Here is an 18,123-nt window from a genome sequence, read left to right as displayed (position 1 = left end):
CTGGGCAGGGCCAGCCCGCGAGGTGCACCTGAGGGTCGCAGGGCTCCGTGCGAGGCGCGCCCGGTGCTCCGTTCAGTGCGCTGCTGCCACGGTTCGGTTCTGAAATTCCCAGCAACTTTTAAACAAGGTCCTGCATTTTCACTTTGTACTGGGCCCCACAAATTATGTAGCTGGTCCTGCTCTTAAACTCAAAAATGCATCATAGGCTTATTTCTTACGCTAACAACTAAATCTAACAGACATTTATAAAGTGCCTATCTTGTCCTTTCTACCATCACCTCTAACACGTTTCTACTCCATTAGTGGTTCTGCTACCTTGAGGTCCCCTCATTTCTATTTCTGATGCAATTCAGTGATGATTAATGACTTGCAACAGGAAATCTGTGATGTGTCTATGCAAAAAGAGAATTCAGTGTATCACATTATTACATGTGGCCGAATTCAAACTATTTGTTCATTTAAAATAGCGGTATTCAATTTTTGACAGTTTTGTAAATTTAAAAAATAGACATATACACATACACTTCTGTGTGTGTGTATACTACTTACAAGCCTACAATGGACTTTATTTCACTTAATCTAATGTTATAGCATGAAAATAGTGATTTATTACATTACAGTTCAAATGGGGATTAAAATTAATGTACTAGTTTATACTTGGCAAAGGCTGATCAAATAAAATTTAAGTGCCAACGGAAGACACCTACAAACATTAATTAGAAACATCCTATCATCTATGGCTCACAGTTTTCCAAGTTTTCTCAGAGAATACATAAACGATTGAAATGGTTTCTCTAAACAAGAGGGCTAGCCAACTTAAGGCTAGTCTCTTACTTAGCTTCCCAGGTAAGTCAGTTGCAATTCAGGAAAGACTTTCCAGAAAGAAAAATATAAAGGATTGAATGTATAGCTAGAAAGAAGACACCATGTTCTAGAACTAACCCCAGGATATATCCTAATAAAGTGGCTGGGTTTCATACAAAATATTTCTTTGAGCAGAGAGGTAAAAGTATCATCATTTTAAAAATAAAAATAAAAACTAGCAGGTCTCAGACTTCTCCACTAAAGCATTCAGTACTAAAAGACTGAAAAGCCTACAAAGTTTTCAAAGAAGGAAACTAAAACCTCGATATTTTACAACAAACCAAAATGTTTTTTCAAAAGTGCAAATATAAAACACCCCCACCACCAATAACAGCATTCTAATGTTCAGGCAATAAATCTTTTTTTTAAAGAAACACAGACAACTGAAAGATGAATGGAAAATCTGTAACAGAAGGACTCGCTGTGAACACTGAATTCATGTAACTGTAAGAATAAGCTGGAAACAAACTTGGAGAGTAAGTATTATAAATGTAAATATTAAAATGTATTATAATGTAACTATTCTAAACCTTGTCAATGTAGAATTTAACCAAAGTTGGTGAGAAAACAGGCAACATTAACATTTACTGAGTACAAGCATTGTACTGAGCACTTTACATTATCTCATAAAGATCTTCATAATAATCCTAAGTGAAAAACCATTTATTATCTCTGTGTTATAGAAGGAAACTAAGACTTTAAGTAACTTTCCCAGAGTACATTAGTCTGTAGGTGGCGGGGCCAGCTTCAAACCCAGATATCCTAATTCCAGGGCCCACAGACTTAAGAAAATCTGGTACAAAGCTATAAAGGCAAATGCTGTATAACCGTCTGTAATTGGGTGTCAGAGAGGAGGTGAAGACATAAGAGAATATGCACTAATTTCACCAAACAGTGCGCATGATGTTAACCTACATGAAAGAAAAGTTACCTGGGACATATATGCATATTCTTGGGAAACTGGAGATTTTTCCAAAGCAACACAAGAGGAATCTTAGCTGGTTGATTTTAGTCTCTACATAGAATTACATAATTTGGAAGTAGTATAATTTCATTAGGATCTGTTGATAAGCATTATATTGTCAGGATAGATTAAATTAAGATGTAATAATAATTTCAAAATTTCATGAGCTGAAAATAGAAAAAGTTGAATTCTCACTCATGACTCATGTGTGTTACAGGACAGGAGGGGTCCTCTGCTCCTCAGTCCTCTGCTGATGGAGCAACCACCATCTCAAACTCCACAGGTCATAGTGCCTGAGCCGGGGTTCTGAGAGCTGCCTCACCAGCAATTAAATGTTTGGTCCAGAAATGACAAACATCCTCTACTTACTACTCCTTGGCCAAAACTAATCTAACCTAACAACAAAAGGGCCAATAAATAATGCCAGAATCACCAAAAGGTATAGAACTGAAAACATTTGGCAAACAGCACTAACTATTATCACACAAGGATTTAGTTTGTTGCCACATTTTTCTTTTGACAAATAATGCCACAATAAACTTCTTGTGTAAAAAAAAAAATCTTTGTGGGTTTGTACAAGTATATCTATACGATAAATTCTTAGAGTGGAATTGGGGTCAGAAAGGGTGTCTGTTTGAATACTAACAGATATTACTAAACGCACCCACACATTAAACTTTTAATTTACATTTCTTTAAAAATGATCATGCTTGAGACCCTCTTCATATGTTTATTTTTACCTTTAAATCTCATCCATCTGTAATGAGTTTTGGCAGAATGAGTAAGGTAAATACAAAACTCCCTCTGTTTTTCCAACATAGCTGCAGAGTTAGTTATTTCCACATAAGTAACTGAGCTAGCTCTTTCTGCTTCGGTTTGGGGGAACATCGTATTTAAATTGCACATTTGCATTTGAGCCTGTTTGCTAACTCACTATTATGTGGCATTGATCTGTGCCCTCCAAGGCCAATTCCTCATTTTAATTACTCAAGTTTTATAATATGCTGCATTATCAATTGGAGTTGGGCCATATCAATTATCCTATGCTTCAAAATTCTCCTGGCTATTCAAGCATATTATTTATTTAATTAATTTTCTCAATGTTATAGTAGCTTATCTTGTCCCAGAAAACAGCATTGTTATTTCCCTTAAGGGTTCATACAGATATATTTTCATTTTTTTTAATTAGTCATTTTATCAAAAAAGATGGTATACATTTCATATGTTTAACTCTTTTGTACTTCTCAGTTGAGTTTCATAGTTTCCGTTAGTCCTGTAAACATTTTTTTTTTTTAAATCCTCACCAGAGGACATTTTTCCATTTTTTGTTCAGATAGAGTGGGAGGGAGAGAGAGAGAGAAATATCGACGTGAAAGGGACACATCGAGTGGCTGCCATCCGCACAACCAACCAGGGACGGGGACAAACTGCAACCGAGGCACATGCCCTTACGGGAACCGAACCCGGGTCTCTCCGGACCGCAGGCCGACTCTCTAACCGCTGAGCCAAACTGGCCAGGGCTAAACATCTTTTGATTTTACTCTTATGTGATTCCTTTTTGTTTTTGTTGTTACTTTGTAAATAGTCTCTTTGTTTCCCTATATATTATTTACAATTGAAATAGTTCTCTCCGATATTTAAACTGGGTACATTTTGCTTCAGGGTGTCTGTGACGCGCACAACCTCCACAGTCTGTGTCGTTAAACAGAAGACAGGGTTGACTCTGTAAGCTCCCTGACTGAACGCAGTAGCAACGTCACTGCATACAAACACATCCCGCCAAAATGCGGGAGTTCTCTTTCTACTTTGTTCTCCAGAAACAATACTGGGCAAATTGGCCTCTCTGGAACAGGGGACTGGAAGTGTTCATGCATGAAAAAAGCTAAAAGGATCAGGCATAAATGGAACATCAATGTTCCTGACAGATTTTAACTTCAGCTTGGCTGCTAATGGAATTATATATATGCAAACATTGATTCACTTGAATTAACTTTTCATAGTCTTTGCTTTCTTTTGTTGCTTTTTTTCCCAATATGTCTTTATCAATTTTTTAAAGACAGGAAGGGAAAGAAACATCAGTGTGAGAGAAAAACATCAATCGGTTGCCTCCTGCATGCCCCCTACTGGGAATCAAGCCTGCAACCCAGGCCTGTGCCCTGACCAGGAACCCAACCGGGACCTCTCAGTCCATGGGACTGACACTCAATCCACTGAGCCACACCGGCCGGGCATAGTCATTGCTTTGCAAATTACAGTTGAACTTTGGGTTATGTCTTATTTGGAATTCTGCTCCCCAAGAATAAACTTATTTTTAATAATAATTCATTTCATTTTATCTTTAGTATTTGGACCTAAAATCTCTGATGCTTTGTAACCTTTACTCAGAGTAAGACATGCAATCACAGAATCTTAGATCTAAAGAAATATTTACTCTTATCTTTTAGAGCACTTTTATTAGCCATGGTGAAGGATCAGGGGAATGACACAGGAGAGGTTTTCTTTTAAAAAAGAAAAGGACACTTCTGTTTCCCTATAACCTTAACTCCCTAACCCCAAATGACAGTCACTGTTTAATGAGATGCTGCATGTCATTACTCAGATGTTGGCATGAAAAATGAGCATGTGGACAGATTTCTCAATCACTTCTCTTGGGATTAGATAGCAAAAAAAAAAGTAAGACCTGGATGCTGCCTGATTTTCTTGGCATCACGGTTCTCACTGGCAGAGCTGAGTCTCTTGTCCCCTGACTCTTTCAACTATATCACACCCATACTCAGTAACTTTAGGAAACATGGGCCAACTAGAATCTTAAGGCTTTTCTGGTACCTCTTGCTTCTCACAAACACATGCCATGAATACAATTAACTGCTGCCTCCTCTGTGTTCCTAGAATACTGTTCATAAAGCTAGTATAGCTCATAACTGCTCGTGCCAGACACCTGGACTTAGGCATGGCTTTATCCCCTAGCTAGATTGTGGGATCCATGGCACAGGGTACAGAAGGCATCCATGTTTGTCTTTCCTGTGCCTAACACCGTTCCTCCCACATACTTATTTTCATCAAATATTCCTGGAAGCAAATTCAACCTATTATATTGCTATAGTCAAGAATCATGTTAAGGTTTGGAGTACAAATGACTCAAATATATCATAGACAATTACATGATAAAGTTCAGTTGAAATTGAATTTGTAAAGGAGATCTCTCTGCAGGCTATATTCTAATTAATTCGTGACATTTTTTCAAACTATACTAGATCACACAAAATCATTTCCATGAATGACCTTGACTGCTCTCTTCCTTTCATCAAAACATTAACCCTCATTGTTCTTTACAGCTTACTCTTATGTCTTTTATAAAGAACCAATTTATATTATGTTAAACTTCCAAGCCATCTTCATTCCATCAATACCTTGTACAATATAAATATAATGCCATTCTTCTCTTTTCATTACTCAGTATGAGTACTGAGTGTATGAATTACATTATCACAAATGCACACAGATATGTAACTCCCTAAAAGTGGGAGGAACGAATCACACAGAACCACCTCAAGGTTCTCTCTGAGGAAAGCAATGAAATCAAGCAAAGGTAATCAAAGAACACGTTTGCGTTGTTCCGCGTGTCTTCATGGCCAAATCTTTCTGAGTGGGACCAAAAAAGAAAGACGAGCAGCCGGGACAAGAGACGGAGAAACAGCAGCCACAACTCCTGATATTGCTCATGAGGCTCGGCTGTGCACCCAGCGCTTCGGTTCTGTCTGACTGGGCAGACGGAGTGGCTCTACGGTACCAGCAATCAGAAGAACCCGTCCAAGTCAGGAGGTGATCGTACACCCATGGTAGTTGTAGTTAACAGCACACTTATGTGCACAGGGATGGCGCATCTCTTCACCCCACCTCCACACTGTCACCTTGCCACATAACTTCTGTAACTACACAACTTCCTACTATCAGAGTAAACACGAGATAGAAAACTTACACTAAAAATGTTCCCTCTTTCCCCAAATTTCATATTCTGATTAACAGTATAAGGGCAGAAAATCTATATTGTACATACCCTGTTTAAAGATACTAGAACCAGTTTGTGAATGTCATTCCTGATACACTGTTTTGTAACCATATGTAGCTTGTTTTGATATTCGGCATTTTCTGTGAATTCTTCTGGCATACCTAAATGCAAAATAAATGCAAAAATACACACATAAAAACATACTTTTCTCATAAAGATTTAAGCTGAACAGACTGTCACCTATTAGGAATGATTATAATTAACCCAACAATATACATTTGTACTTTTTTCTAATACATAGTTTCTTACCAAAGAACCAAAACCCCCTAGCTTAGCTTAGGAATTTATAAGAATAGTTCATCATTGAATATAAAATAAATACAGTGACTGTAGATGTTCACTGAATTTAAAGTACCAAGAAGTTATTTTTGTGGAGGAATTCTCTGTAGCAAACAATCTCTTGTTTGTGTGAGTAGGTTGTACTCAGACTATGAGCTAGAAGATTTTTGTGCAACAATGGACAACTTGAGAAAACCTCAAAGTTACTTGGACTACAACAAAAAAGGTCAGATATAAAATGTAGGCATAAAAGAGCAGCTGGAATCAGTGAAAAGAAAAAAGATTTGTATTTTAGTATTATGCTGGGAAAGAGCATACGGTTTCCTGAAAAATTATCTAAGGCTGTATAACAGTATTGTTATTTAAAGGAAACATATGCCTTATTAAGCTACATTGTAGCTGAACTATCCCAAAACTGTTAGAAAAACTAAAAGTTAGAAAATTGGTTATACAATAGAATATGAAGTAAAATTAGTATGAATGAATAATGTTTCCAAAACCTGGGACTATAAACATAATTATTCATAAACAATTACTTATAATCTTTCACTTTAAAATTTGTATTAACACAAACTATCAAGTGGCTGTATGCGGCTTTTCATTTTTTTTAACAAAACTATGAATGTCAGCTATCTACATGATATCATGGTATGGTCTCATGATACTCTGGTATCATGAAATTTTCCCACATGCAGGGAACACCGCAGTAAAAGAGCCACGCTGGATGCCCAGACTTCTGGGATTTTCAGTCTTTTTTTTTTTCTTTTCTTTTTGCTATTGTTTTATTAAGGTGTTGTCTACACATTGCCAAGCAAATACATTTGGACTTAATTCAGTTTATTTGTTTTAACAATCCATCCACATTTTTTGTCCTTCTAGCATCCGAGTTGTTCCAGCAATATGACTACAGCTTCTCTATTTCTTTGCTGCTTAAATACCATATGATCTCACTTATATGTGGAACTTAATGAAAAAATAAACTGACAAACTAAATAGGACCAGAGGCATGAATGCATGGAACAGACTGACACATCTCAGAGGGGAGGAGGCTGGGGACACTGGAAGAGATTAGCCGAACATCTATGCATCTATGCAGAGCCCGTGGACACAGACAACAATGTGGTGAAGGCCAGTGGGGGTGGTCTGGGTGATAGGGGCAAAGGCGTGGAAACGGGGACATCTGTAATAGTGTCAACAATGAAAAAACAAGCAGTCTTCATTGTAAAATGTATCCAAACAGACTCTGACATTCAGCATAGCTGGAGGACCTCAGGGAGTCACTTCAACTCTCAGTGTCTCATCCTCAGTGACCAGGACCACATTAACTTCTGAGGCTGCCCATTGAATCACAAGCAGATGTGGCCAGAAAAACAGGCCCGTTGAGTAGCAAACAATTCATGCAACATGTAACAAGTCTTATTAAACATCTTTCTTATATTAAGACCAAATGAACATTTCCATAAATTTCATCTCTGGTTTTTGTTATGTCATTTGAGGGTCTACTATCCTGAATGGATACAGTTTCCTTTCCACAATGGCCCTTTAAATTGTATGGACAGCAACTTAATGGGTGCAGATTCCATAACTTAATCATCTCCAGATCTCCAAGGGTTCCAAGCAAAGTGCTTTGGATGTAACTGCTGTTCAATACACTTTTGTTGCACAAATGTTTACTTAAAAATGGGGAACCCTAGTATACTGCTGGTGGGAATGCAGACTGGTGCAGCCACTATTGAAAACAGTATGGAGTTTCCTCAAAAAATTAAAAATCAAACTGCCATGGGACAGTAATCTCACTTCTAGGAATATATCTTAAGAATCCTGAAACACCAATCATAAAGAATATATGTACCCCTATGTTTATAGCAGTGCTATTTACAATAGCTAAAACCTGGAAACAGCCCAAGTGCCCATCAGTAGATGAGTGGATAAAAAAGCTGTGGTACATTTTCACAATGGAATACTATGCAACTATAAAAAAGCAGAATCTCTTCCATTTGAGACGGCATGGAGGAACCTGGAGAGTAGTAGGCCAAGCAAAATAAGCCAGTCAGAGAAAGACAAGTGATCTCACTTCCAAGTGAAATCCAATGAGCAAAATAAACTGACAAACAAAATAGATCCAAAGACATGGAAGCAGGGAACAGACTGAGGAACCTCAGAGGGAAGGGGGAGGATGGGAAGTCTCCTTACTATTCTTAAAATGTGGTTTTACACTTCTAATCACTTTCCTCTATACACTTTCCAATTTTCCCATGTCTCTTCTTAAAGAATTTTACATTATTTCCACTAGAACTGACATGAGTAAAGAAGGAACTAACCAAATGGTATTTTATTAAAATAACTAGGTCTTGATTGTTATTTTTTTTTTCCATATCCTCACCTGAGGATATTTTTCAACTTACTTTCAGATAGAGTGGGAGGGAGAGAGAGAGAGAGAAACATCGATGTGAGAGAGACACATCAACTGGTTGCCTCCCACACGACCCCGATCAGGGCCAGGGACAAACCGCAACTGAGGTACGTGCCCTTGACCAGAATGGAACTTGCAATTCATTGGTCCGCAGGCTGATGCTTTAACCACTGAGCCAAACCAGCCAGGGCTTGATTATTATTTTTTAAAGCAACTGTCACAATCTCTTCAATAAGTTATTGGTATAAAAAAGGAAATTGAACAGTACTAGATTGAAAGAAACTTAAAAGCCATAACACCAGAGGCAATATGTTGTCTTAAATTGGATGCTGAATTATACAAATTTACTATAATGAGTATCTTTGTTACAATTAAGGAAATATGTATATGGTTTAATTAATAAATGAGTACATGTAGCACCTCAATGTAACATGTTTAAATCAGAACTGTATTCAACCTCAAAACTACTGGGGTGCTGATACCACAGTTACTAACTGATACATAGAATGGTATGTTACAGTACTGTACAGTAAGGTATGGTGTGGTATGGTATGTATTGGGTAAAAATGATATGATAGTATAAGGGAATTGATTGAGCCTTTACCTAATAGAGATATGTATTTATATATTGATATACTTTTTAAATGTGTCTATTAATATAGATTTCCACACAGAAAGTATAATCCTATAGTTATAAAGTTATTTTCAAGGGCACCTGTTTAATACATTTAAACATCATTATAAAAATCATTTAATTTATCATTTAATAATTCTAAATAATTATTGACTATCAATGTTGCTTCGGGGTCAATCTGAGAACAATAGAAGAAAAGAAAAATTATATTTGAAACCTATTTTTGACCTAAAAGAGTATGATTTTATTAACTAATAGATCTGGTTCTAAATATCTTTTGGTTATCTTTAAAATTGAAATCCACCTTCAAAAAATAAGGCTGACACCTTTAAGGATAATCAAAAATATTTTATTTTCTTTTGAACTTTATAATCTAAAAACAAAATTCAAAAAAATAGAACTCAGTAATATTTTTGAGCAAAATTATCTCTGTCAAATTATATTTCAAAAGTTGACAGACAACTATGAATTCAATTCAAAACATATTTATTAAATAGCTTTTTTGATCAAGGTACCAGGGGATGAAAAATAAATGACTGAATAAAGCCCTGTATAGAAAACATTTATACTCTGTTACTGAGTATACTCTTATACTCAAAAATTCAAAATACCTCTCTGATGACAGATAATGGTAGGTTTAGGAGGATTTCATTTTAAAAGGAACAAAAGTGGGCATTTTACAGAGCTAGAAGAAGTAATACCCCGATATCAGTAATCAGGAAGCATGTCAGTGTACCTCCTGGGCCTCCATCCTTTCCTCCGAGGCTGTCCCACCCCGTGCCTCGGACTGTCACTGCCTCCCACCCAGTATCCCTGCACCAGCTCCCGCCCTGCCGCTCATCGGCCATGCCACAGGGCTACCGTTATAAACTGCAGTTGGTCATGACACTACAAGTTGTAAACACCTTTAGTAAATTTGAATCGACCTCTATAAATAAAACACGAGTTTCTCAGTGCTGCGTTCAAGGCCCCACACCCCCAGGCCTCTGTCTGTCCCTCCACGTTCATCCCCAGTACTGCTCTCCTCCACTCCACGCCTGCGCTCACCACAGACCAGGCACACCTTCCCCTGCTGCTTGAAACGTCCTTCCTGACCTTTTACCAGGTCAGCCCTGCTCACCCTTCAACCTCAATATCACAGCCTCTGACCTACTCCTCTGAATAGGTTATTTATGTCTACATCAGTATTATCATCGCCTTTATACAAATATCTATAGTAGCTCCTCTGATACTTTCTGAAAAGTAATTATTTACATATCTACCTCTGAGCTCCTAACATAGACAATCACGCTTTTTGCCCCTACTAATCTTTCATACCTTTGCAGCCATCACAATGTTTAGAACATGAGGCACTTGATAAATACGTGTTGACTGACTGGAGGAGCGGATGTTTTCAATGGACTCTGAAGGACAAATCCGTCACCACAGATGTAAGTGGGGGGAGGAGATGGAAACTATTCAGGTTAATGAATACAAGTCACATGATTATACTTGAGAAAGATTAATTCAACAACAGAGTGAAAGGTCTGAAAAGAGCCAGGAGAAGAAGTGTGAAAATTACTTAGCTATTTTTATAGTTCAGACAAAAACAAATCAAAAATAACTTGGACTGGTGATGCCAACAGAAATAGAAAAGAATTATGAGAGATGGATACTCTCCTTGGAAATAAAGCCCCACAATTTACACTGTAATTATTTCTTGTGTAGGTATATCATTGAATTTTCTTACTAAATTTCCTTCTAAATTAATCTATTCACCATCATTTTCCTTTATTTTTGGATTAGAGAAAAGATTTGCATTTGTTTAGCAGAAAATGGTCCTTTAATTTTTGCCAAGAAGGTTGATATTTGTGAAAAGTCAAAAATCCATTTAAAATCATCATCTCTTCCCATGATCAATTATGTAACTTACCAGGAGCTATAAAATGTAAAATAGCTCTAAGTGCCTCCAGCTGCACTGATGATGATGTCGCATGACTTTTCATAACTGCTATTATTTTGGGGGCCACTGCTGCCATTATATCCAGGGACGCATTACTAGAGATACAAGATTGACATGCTTATTAAAAATACAGATATTAAAAATACAAGCACCAACTTCAAACAAGTACATGGAAACAGAACCAATACACGTCACCAGAAAAGCCTACGTGAAAATGCATTTGAAGTCAGTAGTATGTATGAGCACACGTAATTCTAATCATCCTTCAATTAAAATTTATCCTCAAGAAGATGAATTCACAGTAATGTGGGAATTCTTTTATTTAATTTCAAACACTAACAACTTCCGTATGATCTACACATGGGTTATTAGCAACAACCCTGAAACGCAGATGTTATTATCCCCATTTTTCAGATGAAGAGCTTAGGCTGACAGAGGTTAAATATCAAGGTCCTATCACTAGATACCATCACATCATACTACACTCCTCTTCCAGAATAACAGCACCGACTTCTTACACAGTGTTCCAATTAGTTTTCTTTACCTTAAAGTCTTGATTCTTTAAGATATTTTAACTATTCTTTCTAAAATCTATGTTTCTAATTTTCAATTACAGCTTATATTCAATGTTATTTTGTGTTAGTAATCCTATACCCTAGAAAGTGGTTTCTCCAATATTTCAAATACCCACCTGGCACCACACATAGTTACGCTGTACTTTGCATCCCATGACTGTTTTGTGATTACCAATTTGTACTTCTCAATCACTTCACCTTTTTCACCCAGTCCTCCAACCCCACTCCCCTCTGGCAACCATCGGACTGTTCTCTGTATCTATGAGTCTACTTCTGTTTTGTTTGTTTGTTCATTTGTTCACATATAAGTGAAATCATATGGTTTTGTCTTTCTCTGTCTTATTTCACTTAGTATAATACCCTCTAGGCCCATCCATTCTGTGGCAGATGATAAGATTTCACTATTTTTAAGGCTGAGTAGTATTCAGTAAGAACCATGTCCTCACCTTGAACAGTAGGTACCCTGTTCACTGAGATCGAGTCCCTCTTTTCCACCTTAAAGTTCCAGTTTAAACACATCCCCTCTTTGTAGCCTCCCTCCTTTGGTAACCCCAGCTGGGTTCTTACCACTATGCCTCTTGCACATGCTGCCATTGCATTAGCACACTGCAATATAATCACCTGTTGGCATATCAGTCTACCCAACTAGACAATGAGCTATGTGGTCATAATTAACTCTGAATCCCCAGGACTGGCACTGGGTGCATGTTATATATGGAAAAATAGCCAGAAACACGAACTGCCCAGAATCTACAGAATCTTAAACTGCAGGCAAGTCCACTGTGTTTTCACCTCGTTATCAAAGATGCACACACTTCCAGGACCATAAAAATGACCCTATAAGATAAACTTCATTTAAATGTTCAAGATTTAAATAAGAGAAATACAACTCAAAGGTATGACATATATGAACATAAATAGATGAGCTGGACTGATGATAAAACAATGTTTTAGGTGTGCTACACACAATTCCTCATGCCATATGCATTTCATTTATTCTTATTTAATAGCAGCATTAGCAACAATAGTCATGATTTATTGAATGCTTATTCCACCAGGGATTATCCTAATCCCTTTTTGAAAATTAATTCATGTAATTCTTATGTTATAAACTTACAATGTATGAGGTTATTAGCATCCTTCTATTACCAATGAGGCAGCTGAAGTTTAGAGATGAAATATAGTTGGCTCAAATTAGTGGGAAAGCCAGGACACAAAAATCAGTTTTTACTGTAACAGCTGCACTATTTGGTTTTTCTTTTATGTATGATGGCTTTCCATATCACCTATTTTTGTTGGAAAGGTACTCAGACTATGACAAGATTACCTCACATTCTTTGGCATAAATGCGAAAAGGCCCTGAGCATATCCTGTAGCCCCATCACCCACCCCCAGGTCTGGTCTCCAATGTGCCTCTAACCAGCCACGTAATCTTAACTCTCTGGACTTGGACTAGCTGTAAATAAGTTTCCCCAGCTAAGGAGTAAGCAGGAAGAGAAGAAAAAGTTAATTCCAATGAAGGAACAACCATAAATATTAGTTGTGAAAGAGTAACAATTTGAAGCCCTAGCCTGACTTGAACCTTTATACCTTTCACACACGATAATTTGAGAACGATTTAAAGACATGTGCTGTATACTCACCATCTCGAAAAACGTGGTCCAACACCAAGCATGATGCACAAGAGCAAACCTTCAACATACTTCTACAATCTCCACCATCCCTTTCAATACTCAGATAAAATAAGTCTGTGATATCATGAGATATTACACAGTGCTTCAATTTTCAAATGCCTTGTTTTTCTTTTCCTTCTTAGAAATAGACTTGAAATATTGATATTCTACCTGGTCCAATAGGGCATAATCTGCATAGGTTTGTGAAGCTAGGTTACCTTCCTTCGAAAAGATGACTTAGCATTTTACAGCCGCTTTCCGCCACTTCAGGAGAAGGCGCGTGCTTCTGCATTAACTCCAGCACGTTCAGGTATATTCCTTTGGACAACAGGATTTTTCTGAAATTAACTACAAGATGTTTTTAACGTTACTTGTGAGAATGAATGCACACTGCAATAAGACAGAATGCTAACTAGTTTGAAATCACAGGAAAATACATACAAATACATATGTAATGTCCCTTTCCTGGACAACTTAAAGATCCTCAATGTTTGTTTCTTTATGATAGATACCATTTCCAATTGCTTTTCATTTATTAACCATTGGTTGAGGTTTAATTTTAAAAGTTTTATTCGCAGAGTAGACTGGTACCAATGTAATCACCGTCCCCTAGTCCATGTGAATGCTTTTGCAGAATAATGGTTTATTTTTTTAATGGTTCACATTTATTAAGCACTTATTTTATATCCCATACTGTGAGAAATGTTTTACTTTTCTGTTAATATTTATAGATGTCCCCCCTTTTTCCTCCATGGCCTCCCTCCTCCCACTTCCCGTCCCACAGAATAATGTTTTAAAAGAATGCCCTCCAAAATCAGAATGACAGTTAAATTTCATTCTGATATTTCAAACAATTTTGTGAAATAACTGTACCTATATAGAGCTAAGACTCAGTAGGTATACCTGACACTAGTGATCTGGTGGTAAGTCACAGGCATGTGGAGCTATCAACCGTCCTCTCAGCCCTCCGGGGACCACGAGGGGGGCCAGGCGCTGGAACCAGGCCCGGCTGCCTTTTGCCTTCAGCTTCCTTCTCCATTTACCCTTCCAAACTCTATAAGCATGTTCATGTCTATGTCTGCCTTCATGTGCACAGGAATGGAAAGCCCTGATATAGGCCATAAACAATTACATATTGTCAAAAAGTAATACCAAGGCTTAAGAAACACATAGACATGCTTTACAACTAATTTTGCATTAGATGTAAAAAAAATCATATCCCAACAATATGATTACAGAATAATTTTCCTCTTCCAATAAATTTCTTCACTAAATACAAATCCAATGTCTTAAAAGTCTCCATATAAATACCAATTGTTTTGAAACCTCTATACATAGATATCCATTCCAACAGTACACAGTGTAATTCAACACTTTGAAAGAGGTAATAATGAAACTTGCAACGTTTTAACTTAAGTACTATTTTGAAAAATGAGTTATCGATCTCAAATTGGGAAAAGAAAAAAAAGAGGACAAAACTCAGTAATAAGCAGAAGTCAAAATTACTGTCAAAAATCTGAAAATATACCTTTTAAAGACATCTAGAATATCACACATTAAAATGTGATAAGAAATTGATTATTTTGCTTGTTTAGATCAGAAGTTTTAATAAGCCCTCCTAAAGTGGTTAAATCCTACCCAAGGAGATACTTTAAAATATAGAAGCTATTCTAAACAAGCAGTTCTCACATGTTAAGTGTGCCTCAGAATCACCTGCAAAGCTGTTAAAACACAGGCTGACCCTCCAGAATGTATGCTTCAATGGGTCTATATGGGGCTCTGAAGTTTACATTTTTAACAAGTTCCCAGGAGATGCCGCTGGCCTGGAGACCGCACTTTAAGAATCACTGTCCTAGAAATTAACCCAATTTGAAACTTGAAAACTGAGAATAGAAATTTCATGAAACACTAGACCTAGGAGAAGAAATTACATCATAGAGTCACTTTAGAGTTTACGGAATGTTTTACACATTTTATCTCATTTACCAACTATCTACATAATACTCCTGACTTTATCCTTTCCATTTTAGTGATAAATTATCTGCTTTAAGAGGCCAATAACAATATGCAGATTCCTTCATGTCCTTACTTCAGTAGTCACCTTCTCTCATGCCTGCCGAGTCACAGTTTCATCTCTTCTGACCCCGAACATATATCCTCCAAAAAATTGCTTTTTTTTTTTTCTTACCTCCCTGACATATCAGATATTTTCAGTCTTATTATCTATCTTCCCCACTAGAGTTTAAGCTCCATGAGTCTTGGATTTCCATTAAATTGACTTATCCCAAGTGCCTAAGGCATTGTGTGGTACCTAGCAGGAGCTCAATAAATATTACCTTAATTAATTAATTAACTTAATTTAAAAATGTCACACACAATGTTTGAGCCTTTGCCTTGAGACTACAATGGCAGAATCCAATTTTCCTGACTGCCCATCCAGTCATTTTTCTAAAAAGCTATATCCAGCCCTGCATACCCAATGTTCCCCAGTATCTTTCAATGAGAACTTGCCCACGAAAGCTGACGAAGGAGCTGCTCACCCCCTTAATACTTTCCTAAGGCAGAACTCCAAGGACAATACAAAGGGATCTGAGGCCAGTGTACCTGGCAGGTGGCCAAGAGCAAAAAGTAAAGAACCAGAAAGAGCAGAGAACTGATTCCGAACAAAGATATCAAGGTTGACTTCAAACATAACTGATCTTCAGACACCATAAGAAGCAGCCAAAGTCTCACAAAATCCTGGTTGTTTAGTTGGCATATCAGTGACAATTTCCAGGCGGCTAAGAATTATAGCACCAACACAGTGTGGTTCGTACATGGTAAAGGTTGATCTCCTCCCTTAAGTGCCCCACACAGTGAGAGTCAAGTCCGGTCCTCATTTTGAGGAGTGAGATCCCTCTCCAGGCTCTGTGCAGCAGAAGATGGGAATTCAAGAAGAACAATGCCCTTTCTCACCACTCCTGCTTCGATTCATTATCCCCAAGGACACCCCTGTCTGTCTCTAGGGGCTCCTCCCATTTATTAAAGTGCCATCTGAGAGGTGGAGTGAGGCAAGGAAGAAGAAATGCGTTTCCTCTGGATTTGACTCACATAACAGCATAAGAAGGCACGCAGACAGTGATTCCTCAACTCCCTTCCCCCTACCCAGGGTCTCTACTACACTGCTGCTGTTTCAGGTCTTCAGTATTTGTCTCCCTTTTTCTTTCTCCAAAAATATCCTGTAAGAGCTGCCAAGTCCCGGTGCCTTTATAATGAGTTTTCTCCCGAGATTTTTCTGGCAGGGTTTCCCACCCATGAGGGCTGACGCTGGAACAGTCCAAGTCTCGGTGCTAAATCTGTAGTCTTTCCAAAGCTGTAACAGCCATTTTTCTCTCCTTCACAATACAAAGCTATAAGACTTAACATGCGAAGGACTATTTTAAAAATTTTTTATAATGGACAATTTTATCTGATTTTAAAATGTTGACTATCTCTCTACCCATTGCATTTCTACGAAGTTTTCCTAAGAAAATAACAGGAACAGTGTATAAACAGTGTATGGGTACCAAAAAACTCCCCACTGGACACAAGCTATAAGTCCAGCAACAAGAAAATGGCTCAAAAAATAGAATGTAGGCATATGTTGGAACACAGTCATTAAAAATGATAATATAAGAATTTATATGTATCAACACAAAAAATGTAAACTTTGTTTATAAAATAGTAATATATGATCCCATTTCTGAAAAAAAAGGAAAACATATTGTATATATCATGTGAGTACATACACAGAAGTCCAGAAGAAACACATCAAAGCATTTATCTTCTTCATTTTGTACCAATATATCTGATACATATATACGTATATATGTAATACTTATATACGATATATGTATATACTTCTATATACATATTACATTTGTATAATGTATTGCTTTATTACTTTTATAATTTAAAAAACACAAAATATGTTTTCTTTTATTAAAAATATGATGCACCCCTTACCATTCTGTTCTAGGAGAGTCGACAATGCGTTCGCAGATGCCTGAAAGACTTCCTTTGATGAAGAATGCATCAGCATGGACAGCATCACTTCCCTGTGAGCTGGGAACCTTTCACAATTTCAACCACAATGTTAATAAACAATGTTTTCAATAATTATCTCAAATATTCATTTATCATTGTCTAATCTCTCTAATAAAAAATAAGGGCAAATAAACATTTTACATCACCTCCACCTACAAGAGTGAATTACAGTTAAACAGTTTTAGATTTAAAATTATATATAAGTCCATTAAATATTAATAAATTAGTATTTTTGTTTCTTCAAAGTAGATAAGCAGTAGAGAGGGAAAAAGACTTACCAAATCTATGAAGAGGTAGTTAAAATAAAAAAAGATAAAATGAGAAAAAGAATATAATGGAAGCAAGAAAGGAAAAATAAAAAAGTATGAAAGCAGCATGAGTTTTTTAAATGTAGAGTATAGATATATTTTCTTTTAGTAATGTGTTCATTTTAAAGATTCCTATGGCTACTGAGAAATCAGTGTGCTATGAAGGGAAATGTATAACTACAACATGAACCTACCTTGCCCTAGCCTCTTGAAAAGATTGCTCAAAGTGAATCAGGATTACTGTTTCCTTTCAAAAGGGAAATGTTTAATTAAATAGCATATGTGTTATTAATTCTCTTCTAGTTGGCAGTGGAACACTATGCAAACAGGATGTCAG

General features: G+C 36.9%; 1 protein-coding gene across 2 annotated transcripts in view; it reads right to left on the bottom strand.

Annotated features, from left to right (window-relative positions):
- Positions 1-18,123, bottom strand: part of LRRK2 (leucine rich repeat kinase 2) — a 138,777-nt gene that overhangs the window by 94,693 nt on the left and 25,961 nt on the right. For both annotated transcript variants that reach the window (XM_036252213.1, XM_036252214.1), the window contains exons 11-14: positions 17,398-17,504; positions 13,632-13,761; positions 11,136-11,260; positions 5,886-5,998 (exon numbers count right to left, since the gene is read on the bottom strand). In XM_036252213.1, coding sequence (XP_036108106.1) covers positions 5,886-5,998; positions 11,136-11,260; positions 13,632-13,761; positions 17,398-17,504 — 475 coding nt within the window. The remainder of the gene's footprint in view (positions 1-5,885; positions 5,999-11,135; positions 11,261-13,631; positions 13,762-17,397; positions 17,505-18,123) is intronic.

This window comes from Molossus molossus, unplaced genomic scaffold (assembly GCF_014108415.1).
Source record: "Molossus molossus isolate mMolMol1 unplaced genomic scaffold, mMolMol1.p scaffold_m16_p_10, whole genome shotgun sequence".
Taxonomy (NCBI): domain Eukaryota; kingdom Metazoa; phylum Chordata; class Mammalia; order Chiroptera; family Molossidae; genus Molossus; species Molossus molossus.
The sequence above is the reverse complement of the archived record's forward strand: the minus strand, read 5'-3'. Positions and strand labels throughout refer to the sequence as shown.